The 15,498-nt window shown below is 39.9% G+C and overlaps 1 protein-coding gene across 1 annotated transcript in view; it reads left to right on the top strand.

Moving 5' to 3' along the window:
• The window catches only part of foxj3 (forkhead box J3), an 80,335-nt gene extending 65,289 nt beyond the window's left edge, over positions 1–15,046 (top strand). The window contains exons 6-12 of the mRNA XM_073468800.1: positions 652–780; positions 3,477–3,651; positions 6,046–6,558; positions 7,167–7,268; positions 7,834–8,025; positions 9,160–9,258; positions 9,369–15,046. Coding sequence (XP_073324901.1) covers positions 652–780; positions 3,477–3,651; positions 6,046–6,558; positions 7,167–7,268; positions 7,834–8,025; positions 9,160–9,258; positions 9,369–9,481 — 1,323 coding nt within the window. The 3' untranslated portion in view covers positions 9,482–15,046. The remainder of the gene's footprint in view (positions 1–651; positions 781–3,476; positions 3,652–6,045; positions 6,559–7,166; positions 7,269–7,833; positions 8,026–9,159; positions 9,259–9,368) is intronic.
• The last annotated feature ends 452 nt before the right edge of the window (positions 15,047–15,498 follow it).

Here is a 15,498-nt window from a genome sequence, read left to right on the forward strand (position 1 = left end):
CTCAACACACGGGCTTTTCTCTGAGGGTATCATTAATTTCATTATCTGGATCGTTCTTCTTACTATTGTCTTAATTGTCTGACGGCGCACTTTATTTGGGAAGGGTGGGAGGAGGGCTAAACCTTGTTAGACGATAATTAAGATTGTCGTCCTGAAGTGGTTCGGCTAGTTTTGCTGCTACATTGAAAGGTCAGTGTCTCGGCTGCACTGAAATCCTTTGTTAGCTGTCCCAAACGGATTTGCGCTTGGTGAGCAGATGTGGCTGACATCGCCAGTAGTGTGACCTTTAGTGATGGGAATGTCTCAGCTGTCTCCAGACCCCTTTACACGTTCAGCTGGAACCCCTCAGTGACTGTGGTGGGTGTTCAGCAGCACCCTGTGTCTCTCACACACACACACTCTTTATAAAGTGAAAACAAAGTACTCTGCTATTATGGCATGTCACTGCATGCAGCACACACATGCTCAGGCTTTACATTCCCATTCTAAATTACATTGTTTAACTATAGACCAACATTACCTTTCATACTCATTATCTCAGAGGAATGCTGACATGCTCCATCAGCAAGACTGGAGATGATATTGGTAACATTACTGTGTGTGTGTATGTGTCTGCGAGAGAATAAGCTAATGTGCATGTATGTGTTTCAGGTGGCGTTGTACAACACAGACCAGGAAGGGAGCGATAGTCCAAGAAGCAGCCTTAACAACAGCCTGTCTGATCAGAGTCTGGCCTCCGTCAATCTCAACAGTGTGGGCAGCGTGCACAGCTATACACCGGTAAGACCACTCTTCACAGGGACACGACTCTACAGTGATGGGGTACATCTTAGAGGTTTTCACATATGTCAAATAGAGCTGCAAGTAATGATTATTTTAATTATTTATTAATCTGGCAATTGTTTTCACGATTCATCGTTTAGTCTATAAACCAACATTCCAAAACCTAAAGACTCTTCATTTACCATCAATTAGTCAACTGAAAAGATGGTAAAATAGCTGCCAAATAATTGTTTAATCTTCTAATCATTGCAGCTCTAACACTGACCTGTGGAAAACCTGTAGTGGAGTGGCTGAAAGTAAAGCCCGAACGATATCAATTGGCCGATATTGGCCTAGAACAGATATATCAGTATCGGTGTTTATGTTGTCCGTTATGTGCCAATAGGAAAACTTATTTTATTTTAAAGGACTCTAATGCAGAAAAAGATGACTGGGGTAATTTATAATTATTAAATTCACAGTGAAGTTCACTGTGTCAGTGCACTGATGTCATTTTATACAAAAAGGTTATTGATGAAATGTAAAATATCCTGCCTCCATTACATCACAAGTGCTTGATAACCACATTTGAGGGATCACTGCAAAAAAGTGTACACTGGCCGATATATTGACATGTGAATTTTTTACTGGAGTATTGGTCGGGCTCTAGCCTGAAGTAATTTTAAACTAAAGATACCCATTTGCATTACCCTGGTGAGCTGGGGATGAAGAACTAACTGTGAACCACAGTGTCCCCAGTTTGAGTCTGGCTAGGGACGTTTGTTACACGTCATTCACCATCTCTCCTAATTTCTTATCATCCCTCTGCTGTACACTACAAACAAACTTAATTCAGTCCCCAGTCTGAAAATACCTGAGGATGATGAGCTGTGATCCAAAATGTTGACGGACCTAAACACATTCACATAAAGAGGGAAAATGCCACTGGCACCACTATGATGCGCCACTAATTAACGATCAGTCACAGTTGTTGAGTAGCGATAAATGACCTTTTCCCTTCTTGTGTTAAAAACACATTTAGATTGTATATAAATTGGACCTGATCCAAATCACGTGCTGGGTGGGTCAGGTCTCTTGGACTGTTTGATGACTTCTGGTTCATTTGCACCTTTCAATCTACGTTATGCACCGTTACAGTATAAACACAGACCAAATAAGTTCCTGCTTTCTCTTTCCACAAATATATTGAGCTTTGCTGTTCCTTCAAAGGGCGAATAGAAATTAATAGTGTAGGTGTGAGGATTCTGGTAATCCTGGTTGTCGATGTTGCAGCTTATGAAAGTCTCTTAGTTGGATATTTATAACAAGATATTTATATAAATGTGGTGTAATTGATGATTCCTTTTTGCATTAAGTGCCAAAGCCAAATGATAAATTTTAATTTTATTCACATTTTTCAAACTGTGGGGGTAGTGCAGTCACTGAATGAATGAAAATGAAACACTGCCAGACTTAGAAAATGCACTGTATCCCATATTTCATCTGATCAGAAAGCCCCAGGAGGCTTTCTTCACAGGAGCTGAGCCGTAGACAGCAATAGACCGAGGTTCAGGGTGGACATGCGCTGGAGTATAACATCAGGAAGGGGGTTAAGGGAAACAGAGAAAAATGTGCACGCTCCTGGAATCCAGACAAAGAGAAGCGCTTCTTCTGATGTCCTCCCACCAGAGATGCCCCCTCTTTGGTGTGGTCCTCCCGCATCCTGGAGTGCTCCCTGCTCCAGGCTCTGGGCATCGATCGGCTCAGCCTGATGGATGTGCTCTCTCTCGCTGTCTCTCTCTTTTCTCTCTCTTTCTCTCTCTCGCAGCCAAAGCAGCAGCTCACAGTAAACACTCTGGCTTTATTATCACCTCTTCACTCTTACCCAAGCCAGACTGTGAGCCATGCACTTCAGCAGCCTGCCCACATCTTGGAAGAGGAAGATGTTATGATCAAAAATTGGACGTGACCTCTCTTGTAATGCTAGCCCACAGTGGACACGGGTCAGGTCCCGCTTTGTGAAATAGCGATGGTTTTGCATCGCTGCTCTCACCGTGATGAATCTCGTAGACAAACTCGTTGCTGGAGGGGAACAATGCTTTCTGTCTCACACCCAGGGCCGGTGCATAACACCGACTGCCCACACAAATACATGGATGAAATGGTTGCTTATTTGTACAAGGTATTGCTATTGATTTTGTTTTAAATACATTTTGCTTGGCCACCTGAGTATTGGGTTTGTGTCCATTCGAGTTGGTCTCTTAATGTTATGTGAGCCAAGGCGGTAAGCACTGACCTAGATTGTTGCGGTTTGTGTAATCGTTCTTTAAATGTTGTGTTGACTGACACCTCTTCATACAGAAGAACATTTTTACGGTAGTGTCTCAGAGGATTCGAAACGATCCTCGTATTTGACTTGCTGCGTATACGCACATAAACCACCACTTTGAATTAAATATTCTAGAGGTTTTCTGATTTATTTTTTTCCCTGGCTCCATGATGGAGGGGTATCTTTGAACAGTATGTATATTATTTATGTGTATGTTTGAACATTATAGCCTGCTTCTCTTAGCATCAGTAGTCCCTGTAGTCTGTGGCGCAGAACTGTAGCCAGTCTACTTTCACAGATTAAACATTAAACATCTTACTTTGCTCTCTGTATAGCTCTTTGCTCTTGTAAATCTCTAACTCTCCTTATCCCTTCATCTCTATAGGTGACCAGTCACCCAGAGCCCGTGTCCCAGTCAATGAGCCTGCAGCAGCCCCCCCAGTCCCAGTACAACATGCCAGACAGGGATAAGCAGCTCCTGTTTTCTGAATTTGAAGATCTCAGTGCCTCCTTCCGCAGCCTTTACAAGTCTGTTTTTGAGCAGTCCTTCAGCCAACAAGGTGAGTGGCCTCGAGGGAGAATCAAGTGGAAACCTAAGCTTCGTTTATCAAGGAACAGGGTGATTCTCAGAACGATTTTCCTAATGTGGATTTGTTCTTAACAGCTGTGGCTATAGAGAGTCTTTAGGCACTAATTAGGTTTACTGAGGAGTGAGCAGGTATTCAACAGGCGGACGAGTCTATAGCGTAAATCTATACTGCATTATAGCGTAGTATTTTCATGGCCAGAGCGATGTATGAAAGGCCTCATTTCATATTCAAAAGCAGAGCCTGAGAGTTCATGTCTTAAATATTTAATTAGAGGATGTAAAGAGATGTTATTGCATTTATTTAATGGCTAATTCAGAATTAGTACACCGTTTCAAATCACATGAAAGTTTTCAGCATCTTGTCATGAAATTTTTTCTCATGCTGCTGCAATTCATCAGAAGAAGTGGAAGAGGTTAGAGGCAGCCCAAGTCCTCAATAAATCTGTTGGATTTGAGGTTCATTTGTCATAATGATGGGGAAATTTTTATGATATAATACATAGTGGTGGATGGAGCACAGTTTTCCAAAAAGCCTGTGAGTCCCCGCAGAACAAAAATGCATTTTTGCTTGTAATCTGATTGACTGATAAACAAAGAGCACTTGACAAGCGGGTTATGAGCAAAGTAGACTGAGCTTTCTGTGTATAACCTACTTTCACAAATCAAATGCATTTCATGCTAATGTTTTCAAAGAGTTCCTCTCCTTTAATCTATCATCTATGTTTCATTAGTTGAAAGTTGTTACCTTTTTTTATGCGCATAAAAGTGAAATCTCTTAGTCAGACAAGCTCTAGCAATTAAAAAGCGTAAATAATCGAGCTAGAGGATTTCACACTCTGCCGCTGTAGACAGTGAGCTAATTCACTGGCTTTGATAATAGGTAATGAGCTCGCATTATTATTCTGGTGCCGCGTTAATTGCTTTCTGTATTTCCCTGGTTGGACAATGGGCTTTCTGTGCCGATAAGAGATGCACCTTTGTCACCCCTGCAGTGAGTGTTACGTGCCGATTGTGGAGGTGCAGGGCCGGAGTCAGCTCTAAAAGCACTCCAGTGAAATAGGTTTACTGTGCCAAAGCTGTGAAGGACAGGGCCTCTTAAGACCACTCCCTGCCACTCAGATGATTGCAGTAGGTTGTGCAGATGTTCATGCTCCAGTCCTGTCTGTTAAAGAGCCGCGTGGCAGTACAATAAATTTGTCAAAGACAATCCAGAGGCTGTGTTGCTAGAGAGGAGAGACGACGGCAGCTCCGGCTCGTGAACCTCAGAGACACAACTAATGCTGAGTCATTCCCCGATACAACAAAATGGCAGCTGGTCTGTCTCAAGTGTAGAACTACTAAAACACGGGAGGCCCAGATCCCATTATTGTAAGATGTTAAGATACAAGACCTTAAGTGGCTGGTTTTACATGTGAAGACCCTGGCTTGTCTTTGTGTTTGAGCTGTGTAAGTATAATGCACTTCAACACAATCTGAAACCATGTGACTAACATTTTTGGTGGAATTAAAAGTCTCTTTTCCCCAGCTAGGGCTTCAACTACAGCTGTTTTCATCATCAATTAACTCTTCAATTAATTTTAGATCCACCAATTTGATCGAACCTAAGGTGACGTCTTTAAATTGCTTTCGCCCAAACACCCAAATATATCCAATATATAATAAGAATATGGAGAAAAGCGTAAAATTCTCACAGCTGAGAAGCTGGAACAAATGGGTACTAGTTATCAACTTTTAAATTAATCTCAAACAATTTTGATTAATTGTTTTGAGTAATTTAAAAATAAATAAATAAATAAGGTAAAAATTATTTGATTCCAGCCTCTTAAATTTGAATATTTTCAGGTTTCTCTGAGGACTTCATCTTGGGCTTTGGTAAACACTGATCGACACTTTTCATTAACTGAGAAAATAATTGACAGATTAACCAAGAATGAAAATAATCATTAGTTGAAGCCCTTTAGGCGTTTTTTGCTTGATAAACGATTAGTTGGTCGACAGAAAATCGATTTGTCAGTATTCTGATGATCAAGAGTTGTTAGAGCCATTTTCAAGCGAAAAGTGTATCAGTGTATTTGCTAATTTTCTTTGTTTCATACAATTGTACCTTGAATATTAGAGGATTTTTTGACGAAGACAAAACAAGATGTATCAACACGTCAGCTTGGGCTCTGGGAAAATCTGATAGGCACTTTATAGACAAAACAACTAATTCCTTCATTTGGAAAATAATCAGCAAATTAATCTATAATTAAAAGGGACTAGCAGCACTTTCAATGATTGAAATTATTGTTTGCATCATTTTCTGTCATCCAGTCCTCGATTCAGGACTGTTTCAAGCTTTGTGTTGGTGTGTTTTGTTTTCCAGGTCTGATGGGCATACCATCAGATTCTTCCCAGCAGACCCACACCTCCTGCTCCTATCAGCACTCCCCCAGTGGCACCATTAGCACTCAGAACAGCCTGTCAAACAACCAACCCAACAACCACCCCAACAGCCACTCCGCCAACAGTGGCCAGGTGCCTCTGTCCCATCCTGCCCAGGCCCATCCCGGCCACGGCTCGCCCCACGCACAGCACCTCTCGCAGCACGGCGGCCCCCACAACCAACACAACCAACACAGCCAACACGCCCAGCACAGCCAACACAGTCAGCACCCACAGCATCCCCAGCACGCTGCGCATCCCCAGCATGCTGCGCACTCCCAGCATGGGCAGCACCCATCGCAGCACCCGTCCCACGGCCAGCACCCACAGCAACACACGCCGCACCCCTCCCAACACACGCAGCACAGCCAGCACCCTTCTCAACACGGACAACAGCATCAGAGCCTCTCCCACCAGCCCCATCCTACCCAGCAACAGATGGCCTGCAACACAGGTAAGACCCTCTGCCTGTCGTTGTCTCCTCTGAACCAGCGCCGCCGTGTTGTTTCCTCCTCATCCTGTTCATCATGCATACACATCAACAAAAACAAATACAGCTGAATGCAGTTTCCTATCAGTCCTCATTGTTTTTGTCATAAAGCGTCGAGAAATTGTTACAGGTGGTAAAGCAGTAAATCATCATCTGATTTATTATCGGTGCTGTGGTGAGAACAAAGCAATGCTGCATCCAGTGACTCGAGCAGCTCTTGCAGAGTCGACTGGCTCCTCCTAGTGGCCACAACACAGAGCTGAAATGTTAAAAAGCCTGATAAACTGTTTTATTTGGTGTTACCTTCTCATTCGTTTAACACTACGAGACTGCCTGCACAGCTATAAAAATGTGACTATAATGAAAATGCATCATCTGGCCTAATAAGTGAATCCACAGTAAATAATAATTCCAGCAGCAGTAATTGTGCAGTTTTCCATAAATGATGTAATTGGGACTAAATCTGTATTTGTCCCAGGAGTGAGCTTGGTGTTGGAATCAGAATTACTTGTATCCTTCAAGTCTCTTATTTTGTAATGTTACAGATAGTATCCTGTGTGTGTGTGTTGCAGGTTTACTGTCTGACTGGTACCCAAATCTGGATGCACTGAAAGAAAGCTGTCGTATTGCTAGCAGCTATAACTGGGCTGATGTCGACCTTTCACCTTTCCAAGGTGCGGTTTGGACACTATCAATAGACCTGATTGCATTTATAAAAAATAAACATATAGTCATATTTCTAATGTTTTTGATTTATTTGTGGTAGATTAAAGTTTTTCTAGATTACAGAAAAAATAAAAAAAATCAAGCCAGGAGCTGATAGTACAGTCCTGCCCCAGCTTTTGATTGAGTGCTGAAGTGTTGACACTGTGGAGTTGATTACGAGTTTAATTAAACTGAGCTCTTCAATTAAATAACACTGCCTTCAAGTTTAATTACCAAAACACTGAGCTCAGCAGGTCAGTTTATCCAATTACAGTCTAGGATTGCAAGGTAGGATGTTTTTTAAATATCACCCACTGAAGGTTACTGACATGATGAATACATATTGCAACCAAAGTTTCTGCTTCATGCTTGTAAATTAGTTCCCTACTAAAATGTATTCTATTCATGGACAGTCAGCTGGTGCAGTTTCATACATTTCATTGTCACAAAGGTATTTTACAGACAGATACAGTCTCTAGCTCTGATAGTAACTCTGTTTGTTGTGTCTATAAATGTGTGTTTTATGTTTCTAAGGATTAAGAGAGAGTATGAGACAAGCAGAGTTGAACAATTGGTCCCTGGAACCCACCCAGATCGCCGACCTCTGCTCGTCCATCAACCAGTTTTTTGCCCGCACCGGTGTAATCCAGCCACAGGGGGCAGTGCAGCCTCCTGTTTGTCATGGCTCCATGCACCCCAACAAACCCAGCCAGCACATCAACACAGGTTAAACGCTCGCTCCATAATCCTACAACCCTATTTATGTCACGCTTTGATTTAATTTATGTAGTTGTCACAAAGAGCTTTTGTTTTGAGGACGAGGAAAGTTTCTGGATGTTTTTAAAGTGATAAGAAAGGAAGTTATCTACATCATGCATCTTAACAGATTCAGACACGTTTGACTCCCTGTAATCTGGTTTTGTTTCATGTAGTTTAAAACTTCAAAACAACAACAATGTCACTATAGTTATGAGGTCTTTTCAACCTCTAAAACTCTAAACTCCAACAAGTGTAAAAAAAATAAAATAAAAAAGTAATAATAATAAAAAAGATATATGCATTGTCAAATGTGTGGCACACAGCCCACAATCACATTGCCTCAGTGGGTTTTACAATCTGTACAGTGAACGACATCCTCTGTCCTTATAATATATAATATAATGTATTATAATATTATAAAATATAATACAATATAATATAATATAAGCTCTGTTTGCCCTTTACACCAGTAATTCCCAACCTTTTTGGTTTTTGAGCTCTTAAGTCAACACAACCCCTCCTTACCGGCTGCATGTGTCATATACCAGTTGCGACCAGCTTAACTTAACAATATTTTCTTTTCCTTAATATATTTGCATAATTTTAGATGCCTGAAGAGATACAATTATTCAGTAATTAACTTGGAAAAAACAAAAGTCGAGAGGAATGTCTGAAAAAATAAGCTCAAATTTGTGTAGCAGAATTAGGCTTTCTTTTCTGCCCCCTAAACCTCATTAGTGTCGCCTAATGTAACTCGACTGAGCTCACATGTACTGTAACTCACAAACTCCAAAGTTACAAAGTTGGGCTGAACGATATGCGAAGAAAAATATAATATACAACATAAAATGCAATTAATTTAAAATAAAATGAAATACTATAATTAGATAAGCCTGACCCCGCCCCAAAGATGATAATATTATGTGTCCAGACATGTAAATAGAACTATAGACCATGATTGGTCACCTGTGGGTGCTATAATTTGAGATAATTCGTTACTCCTGTACATTGACAGTACATTGCTTGAATTGTATCTTAACAGGTGTATTACCTGGTTTAATTAAAGCTTAAAATAAAGATTTGTTCTTATTCCCTCTTCAGGAAATCTCTACATGGACTCCAGACAGAGCATGTCCATGATGGGTCCTCCAGGATATCCCCACATGCCCCCTATGAGCAGCACAGGACCCACAATGACAGGTGACTTGAAGCCACGGAGAAAAACATGACAACATAATCACTTACAGCCACAATGACACCTCGTATCAACTGTTAATTAATGAGTCTGATTCTGATTTTTTTCTCTCCAGGACACCATGCACAGATGAACCAGCAGCACATGATACCTACCAGAAACTTCCAGATGCATCGCATGCCAGCTGATGACATCCAGGATGACTTTGATTGGGACTCCATTGTCTAGCCCTCCCAGACCTCCTTTTGCAAAACAAAAGGGAGCGAGGAGAGGAGGTGGAAGCCAGAGGAAGCCAGGCTGAGCTGAAAGGCCGCAGGAGGTGGAGGAGGCGGAGGAGGAGGAGGTGGAGGAGGAAGAGGCCGCTGTGAGCGGGATGCAGAAGAACATTTGACAAGCTTTGGAGAAAGACAAACTTCAGAGTCCTGACATTTTTACAAAAGCAAAGCATAACTAGAAAATGTTTATTTGAAGACAATCATATTTAGTCGGACATGTTCAAGTGATTGCTTATGTACTTGTCTAGAGACAAGTAGAACACATTCACGTCTAAACCACATGCTCCCCAGCTCCTCAGCCAGCCCTCTCCCCGTCCCTAGCCAGCAGCCTTCCAAAGTCCGAACCCCTCTCCCCCCCGACCCCCTGCTCCGTAACTGTTATGTGATTTGAGCGACGTGTTCAGCTTGTAATTCTTCTCGTGTTGACATTGGCCTCAGCTGCCTCTTGGATGAGTTTATCTCTCATCTATCTATCATCTATCTCTCTAAAAAAAATTATTTTGTTTTTATTTTTGTTTTTAAGAAACACAGGCCGTCTCTGTGAGTAATGTGATGGTGCTCGTTGGTCACTTTTGGGAGAAAGTGGGCCCCACGTTGGCTGAACCGGTGGTAACGTTAGGTTTACAATAAGTGAGGTTTTGAACAGGGTGTTAAATGTTTAAACAGGCTTGATTTGAAACAAAGAGATCACAGAAAGTGTCGTGATCTCTTTTCATAGCCAACCAATGTGATCAGGTTCATTGCAACAGACTAGTAATGGGAGTACAGCAACTTTTTTTTTCTTTGTTCTCTGTCTCAAGCACTTCAAGATGAGTGAATATGATGAGTGTGAGAAAAAGGTGAAAGCAGGGAAGTCAAGACATTTTATGTCTTTTTAAGATTCATTCAACCCAAAGTAACTTGAGGTTTAGGTTCTCTGTGTGCAGCTTTACCAATCAGAAGCTTTTGATAAATACTCAACAAATTCACATTCTCAAGCTAGTTTTAATTGTAAAGTTCATCAGTTTTTGATGATTAGCCTATTGATCATTAAACAAGCCGTCATCATTCAAAAATTATGAAATAGCTTGCAATAGAGTCAGACTGATATATTGGTAATGCCAATCCTTGCTCATTACTGATAAGCTGGTAATGGTATAAATATTGACCAATAAGTAACCAAAAATTGCGGTACAGAAATGTCAAAGATATTTTTGTGATAATTTGGAAACTGCTTTGATTTTGAAAGTTTTATTTTCAAACTGAGCATCCCGCTCAGCAATAGTGGTCAGATTTCTTTAAAAAAATACAATTGTAGAAGAGTTTTTAAAAAAAGAATATCTCATTATCTATTTAAACTTTCAAATATTGGTATTCATATCTGCCTCAACAACCTAGTATCGGTTGGACTCTGCTTTGCAAGCAAGTAGTTGTTTAAAAGTGCTGTTCAAGTCAGTTCCTTGGTCTTATTAAAGGTATACTCTACATTTTGGGGAAAATGGTATTTTGCTAAGTGAGTTAGATGAGGACATTGTACATTGAATATGGTTAGCTTAGCCTTGCACAAAGACAGAAATAAGGGAAACAGCTAACCTAGCTCTGTCTAATTGTAACAAAATCTGCCTACTAGAATCTATAAAACTCATTAATTAACACAACATATCTTGTTTATTTAATCTCTGTAATAACTAAACCTAAAAAACTTTTTCTATTTTTTTTTGCTGGTTGAAGTGACTTCCTGCAAAGTTACTCTGTTAATTTGTGAGCTTTAGAGGTGCTAGTAGGCTAATTTAGTTACCAGACGGAACCAGGCTAACTGTCTCCCCTTGTTTTTAGTCTTTGTGCTAAGCTAACCAAACTTACCTGGCAGTAGTTTCATATTTACCATACAGATTCTCCTCATGTTACTTTCTGCAAATTAAGTATGTAAGTATGTTTCTTAAAATGTTAGACTACACCCTAACTAAGAGTAAGCTAAGCTGATTGTGTGCTGGAGGTGGCTTCATATTTACCGTATAATCTACACTTCAGTTGTATGCAAACCACATTAAAGTGTAATAAGTAAAACATAAATAGCCTGTGTGCAATTTTGAGAGTAATGGTTTCAAGCGTCACTGACCGGAAACATCACCAATAGACTGATAAAATGTATTAAAATGAAAAACGGAAGCTTCCCAAACATAAATGTCCTAATACTTTGATTAATGATCAATAGGAAATGCATCAGATGTTTGAAAAAGGCAACAAACCACAAGTTTACTATAAGTTTCTACATCCAGATTCATGCCTTTTTCCGCCTGTCGTACATCAAAGTGAGTTTTCGATGCTACACTCAGTGTTTATCGTCACTTCTGGCATTTAAATTATGGAGAAACGATTCTTTTTTTTAACTGCCCAATGTTTTGTTGCGATAGTTCAATAGCGTGCGATTTTGCTATGATACAATCATAACAGAATGAGAAATGTGACTCATGATACAGTACATACAGTCTGTGTGCGTGTGTGTGTGTGTGTGTGCGTGTGTGTGTGTGTGTGTGTGTGTGTTTTAGGGTTTTTTTGTAATTTTAGGGCTATGATTGATGGCTGCAATCTCTATGCTATCTATGAGCACAATAGCAGATGCACACAGTGAGTAAAGATGAGCTTTGAGACATGCAGTTTTTTTTATTATTATTTGTGGGTTTCTCAAGCACAGAACAGGGAAATCAGCGGTTCTGGAAACCTCTAACAAGTGGCTCCTCAATCAGACAGGTGCTGAACTTTAGAGACATTATGTTAAAAAGAAATAGAAAAAACACCGTTTGCACACCTTTAATTGATCGTAACAGATTTTAAGATGCAAAGCACCCCCTGGATCTCACTCACTAAATCATTCTGTCATTTATTCATGCACTCAGTTATCTGACACCGAGAGGTAATTATGAGGCTTTGTCCACAGTTGACAGTGAACAGGATTATTTCTCCTCTGCAGTACTGCTGAACTCTGTGTGGTGCTTTGCATCTATGACACTGTGAGTCCTTGTTAAAAGGAATAGTTCAACATTTTGGGAAATACACTTATTTGTGTTCTTGCTAAAAAGATTGTTATTACTTAAGTCCATAAAGTAAATATGAAGCTACAGCCTGTTAGTATAAAGACTGTAAACAGTAGCTAGAGCTAGACTGACTATGTCCAAAGGTAACCCAGTCCACCTGGAAGCCCTGCTACAAAAACCACGAGTTATTGTTGTTTACTGGACTGTTTCTTGTCTGGGTGCCGTCACCTTCTGGAGATATAACGTGTTAATTAATGAGCTTTAGAGGTGCTGGTAGCTGTATTTTGTCACCGTTGGACACAGCCAGGCCAGTTGTTTCCCCTATTTTCAGTTTTTTATGTTAAAGCTGGGGTTGGTAGGACTGTAGAAACCAGCAAAAGTGAGCTGAATTTTTTAAGTGTCCAACCAAAAAAATCCCACCTCCTCCCTTCAGGGCCACTCCTCTGAAACAAATGAACGCAAAATGCCTGACCAAACAGACTGCCCCGTAGCTCTCAGCTGGGAGGTGTATCAGCGGCTAGCTCGCTACATTCGACAATCTCTCTTAGCCTTTTAGACTCATAAAAACATAAACAACTGTGTTAACAGCCAAAATGCCACAATCATGTAAACACATGAAAATTAGTTGTGACAAGCTTATCTCGATCTGAAAACGTTACGTAAGCAGACTAAACAGGTGGCCTGAAAGACACGAGGCTAGCAACAGCCGCAGTTACAGGTTTTTTTAATTTTTTTTTTTATTGTGAGCATTTGAATTACTCATTGCTGTTCAGATGTAAAGAAATTCTCTACAACATAACAAAAAACGCTTCCAGAAGAACTTACCAACCCAAGCTTTAAGCTAACTGTCTACTGTCTGTTGGACATGATAAAAATATCGATCTTCTCATTAAACTCGCAGCTGGAAAGCAAATAAATATATTTCCCAAAAATATCAAACTATTTCTTTTAAGATAATTTAGCAACGAGGGGCTCCAGTGGTCACCGTAGTCTTGTTTTCATATTGGATGACAATCATGGATTCTTTTTTATGATATTACATATTTGTAATTGTGAGAAAAGGCACTTTCAAGTCTCACACGGTTGTTTTATCGGATATAAATAGACACATGTAGGTTATTTGAAGCTAGACCCAGCCCAATTTTATACCGTCGATCTTCTGTTAAACTGCACTGTGCTGCAGATGAAGTCAAGTTCTCTTCTATCAACTGATGATACTGCCATTCATTTTTTTTATATTTTCAGGTAATAGCTTTGTGTTTTCTTTTCCTGCCAATCACACCTGTCCACTCCTGCTTCCTTCTGCGATGTTTTTGTCTGTCTTTGTATATGAAATGTCCGCTGTATGTGGAGGATCGCCTTGCCTGTGGATCTCAACTATGAGTTTTGTTCAACTGCCAGAATTTCTTAATTAGCGCCCACTTAGTCAGTTGAGTGACCCAAATCGTGACTCTTTTAGGTGAGTGTGGGCCAAAGGACTGCAACTTGAAGACAGCAGAGGAAAAAGAGCATCATTGTGTTTTCATTCGGACTCTATGGAGCTACAATAGAGAACGTCCTGTGAGTCGTTGGTTGGTGTGAAGGTGACGTGTGTTTCAGCTCTTCCAGGTGAAGACTGTGAGCACACGAGCTACTAAAAACAAAAAAAAAAAAATGAGCTAACGGATGTGGCTAAAAGGGAAAAAGGTGAAGACAATGACTGGATCACAATCACAATTTTACATTATGTCTGTATGTGTGCGCGTGTGTGTGTATTTGTGTGTTGGCTTGTGTGAGTTCTTTTTATCAGAAAAGACGATTTTAAGTTTTTAAATTCCGCTGGACATGTACCTGCCAGAGAGATTACTATTAGTGGGAAAAAAAAGATTAAAAGATTAAAAAAAATAATAAATAAGCCTTGTTACAATGTGGGAGAGAACTGCCAACAAGTACTGCTGATTGGGGCCTATTTTATTCAGTGCTGGTGTGTTGTTGTGCTTGTACATATATGTCTTTTCAATCATCCCTTTTTTCCTCTTGGGGGTGGGGTATCAAGGCAGGGGGTGGGTCTTATTCACGAAAGAGAGGAGGTAAAAGAATAGAGTATTTTGTTATTGTCCAATCAGAGGGTGACAGTATGTATATATCTATATTGTATATATGTGATGAAAATGCGTTGGCTTTTTGTGTGACACTACCTTTTACCTGTACTATGGTTCTACATTCAGTGTTTCAGTGTTGATAATATATATTTGGTTTGTTTTTTGTTTTTGTTTTTTTGTTTTTTTTGATTTTGTCTTTGTCATTTCTTGTATTTTTTTCTCCTATTTGTCCTTTTTTTGTTTATTGCACGGTTTATTACTTTTGTTGTCCAATGAGGTGACACAGCTACTCTTTGTATTCGTTTAGTGCTGTAAAATAACTCAAGTGTTATTAGAATTGTCGATACCACCGCCCACCCCACCCCCTTCCCCCAATATGCATGAATGGCACTTAAAGAAATAAAATATGGTAACTTCACTGTGGATTAATGTGCTGTTTGAGCTTTGTTCCTGAAAAGTTCTGTCAATATCAACAATATAAAATCATTATTATCAGATCAGATAGTTATCTTTTTGTTCCACTTTATAATCTGTCATGATAGGAGCGTCTCCTCTGACAACATCATAAACAACAACAACATGAATATTAACTGGCAACACAAGAATCAGATTTAGAATATCGTTATGCAGCTTAACAAAACAAACAACGAATAGGTAAAAATAGAACAAATAAAAGGTGAAATAGCAATAAAAAAGTAGTAAAGTAATTAACATTATAAACAAAGTCTGGCGGTAGTAAATAGTGCTGCAGCTCAGATGTGCAAAGAAGCAACAGACCAGTACAGTATGGGAATATTTTCATAAAAACACAATGTGGATAAAAACTGGAGTTATTGACACAATATCAAAATTTAAACACATGCTACACACATTTA

The sequence above is a fragment of the Pagrus major genome, chromosome 6 (genome assembly GCF_040436345.1).
Source record: "Pagrus major chromosome 6, Pma_NU_1.0".
Classification (NCBI taxonomy): domain Eukaryota; kingdom Metazoa; phylum Chordata; class Actinopteri; order Spariformes; family Sparidae; genus Pagrus; species Pagrus major.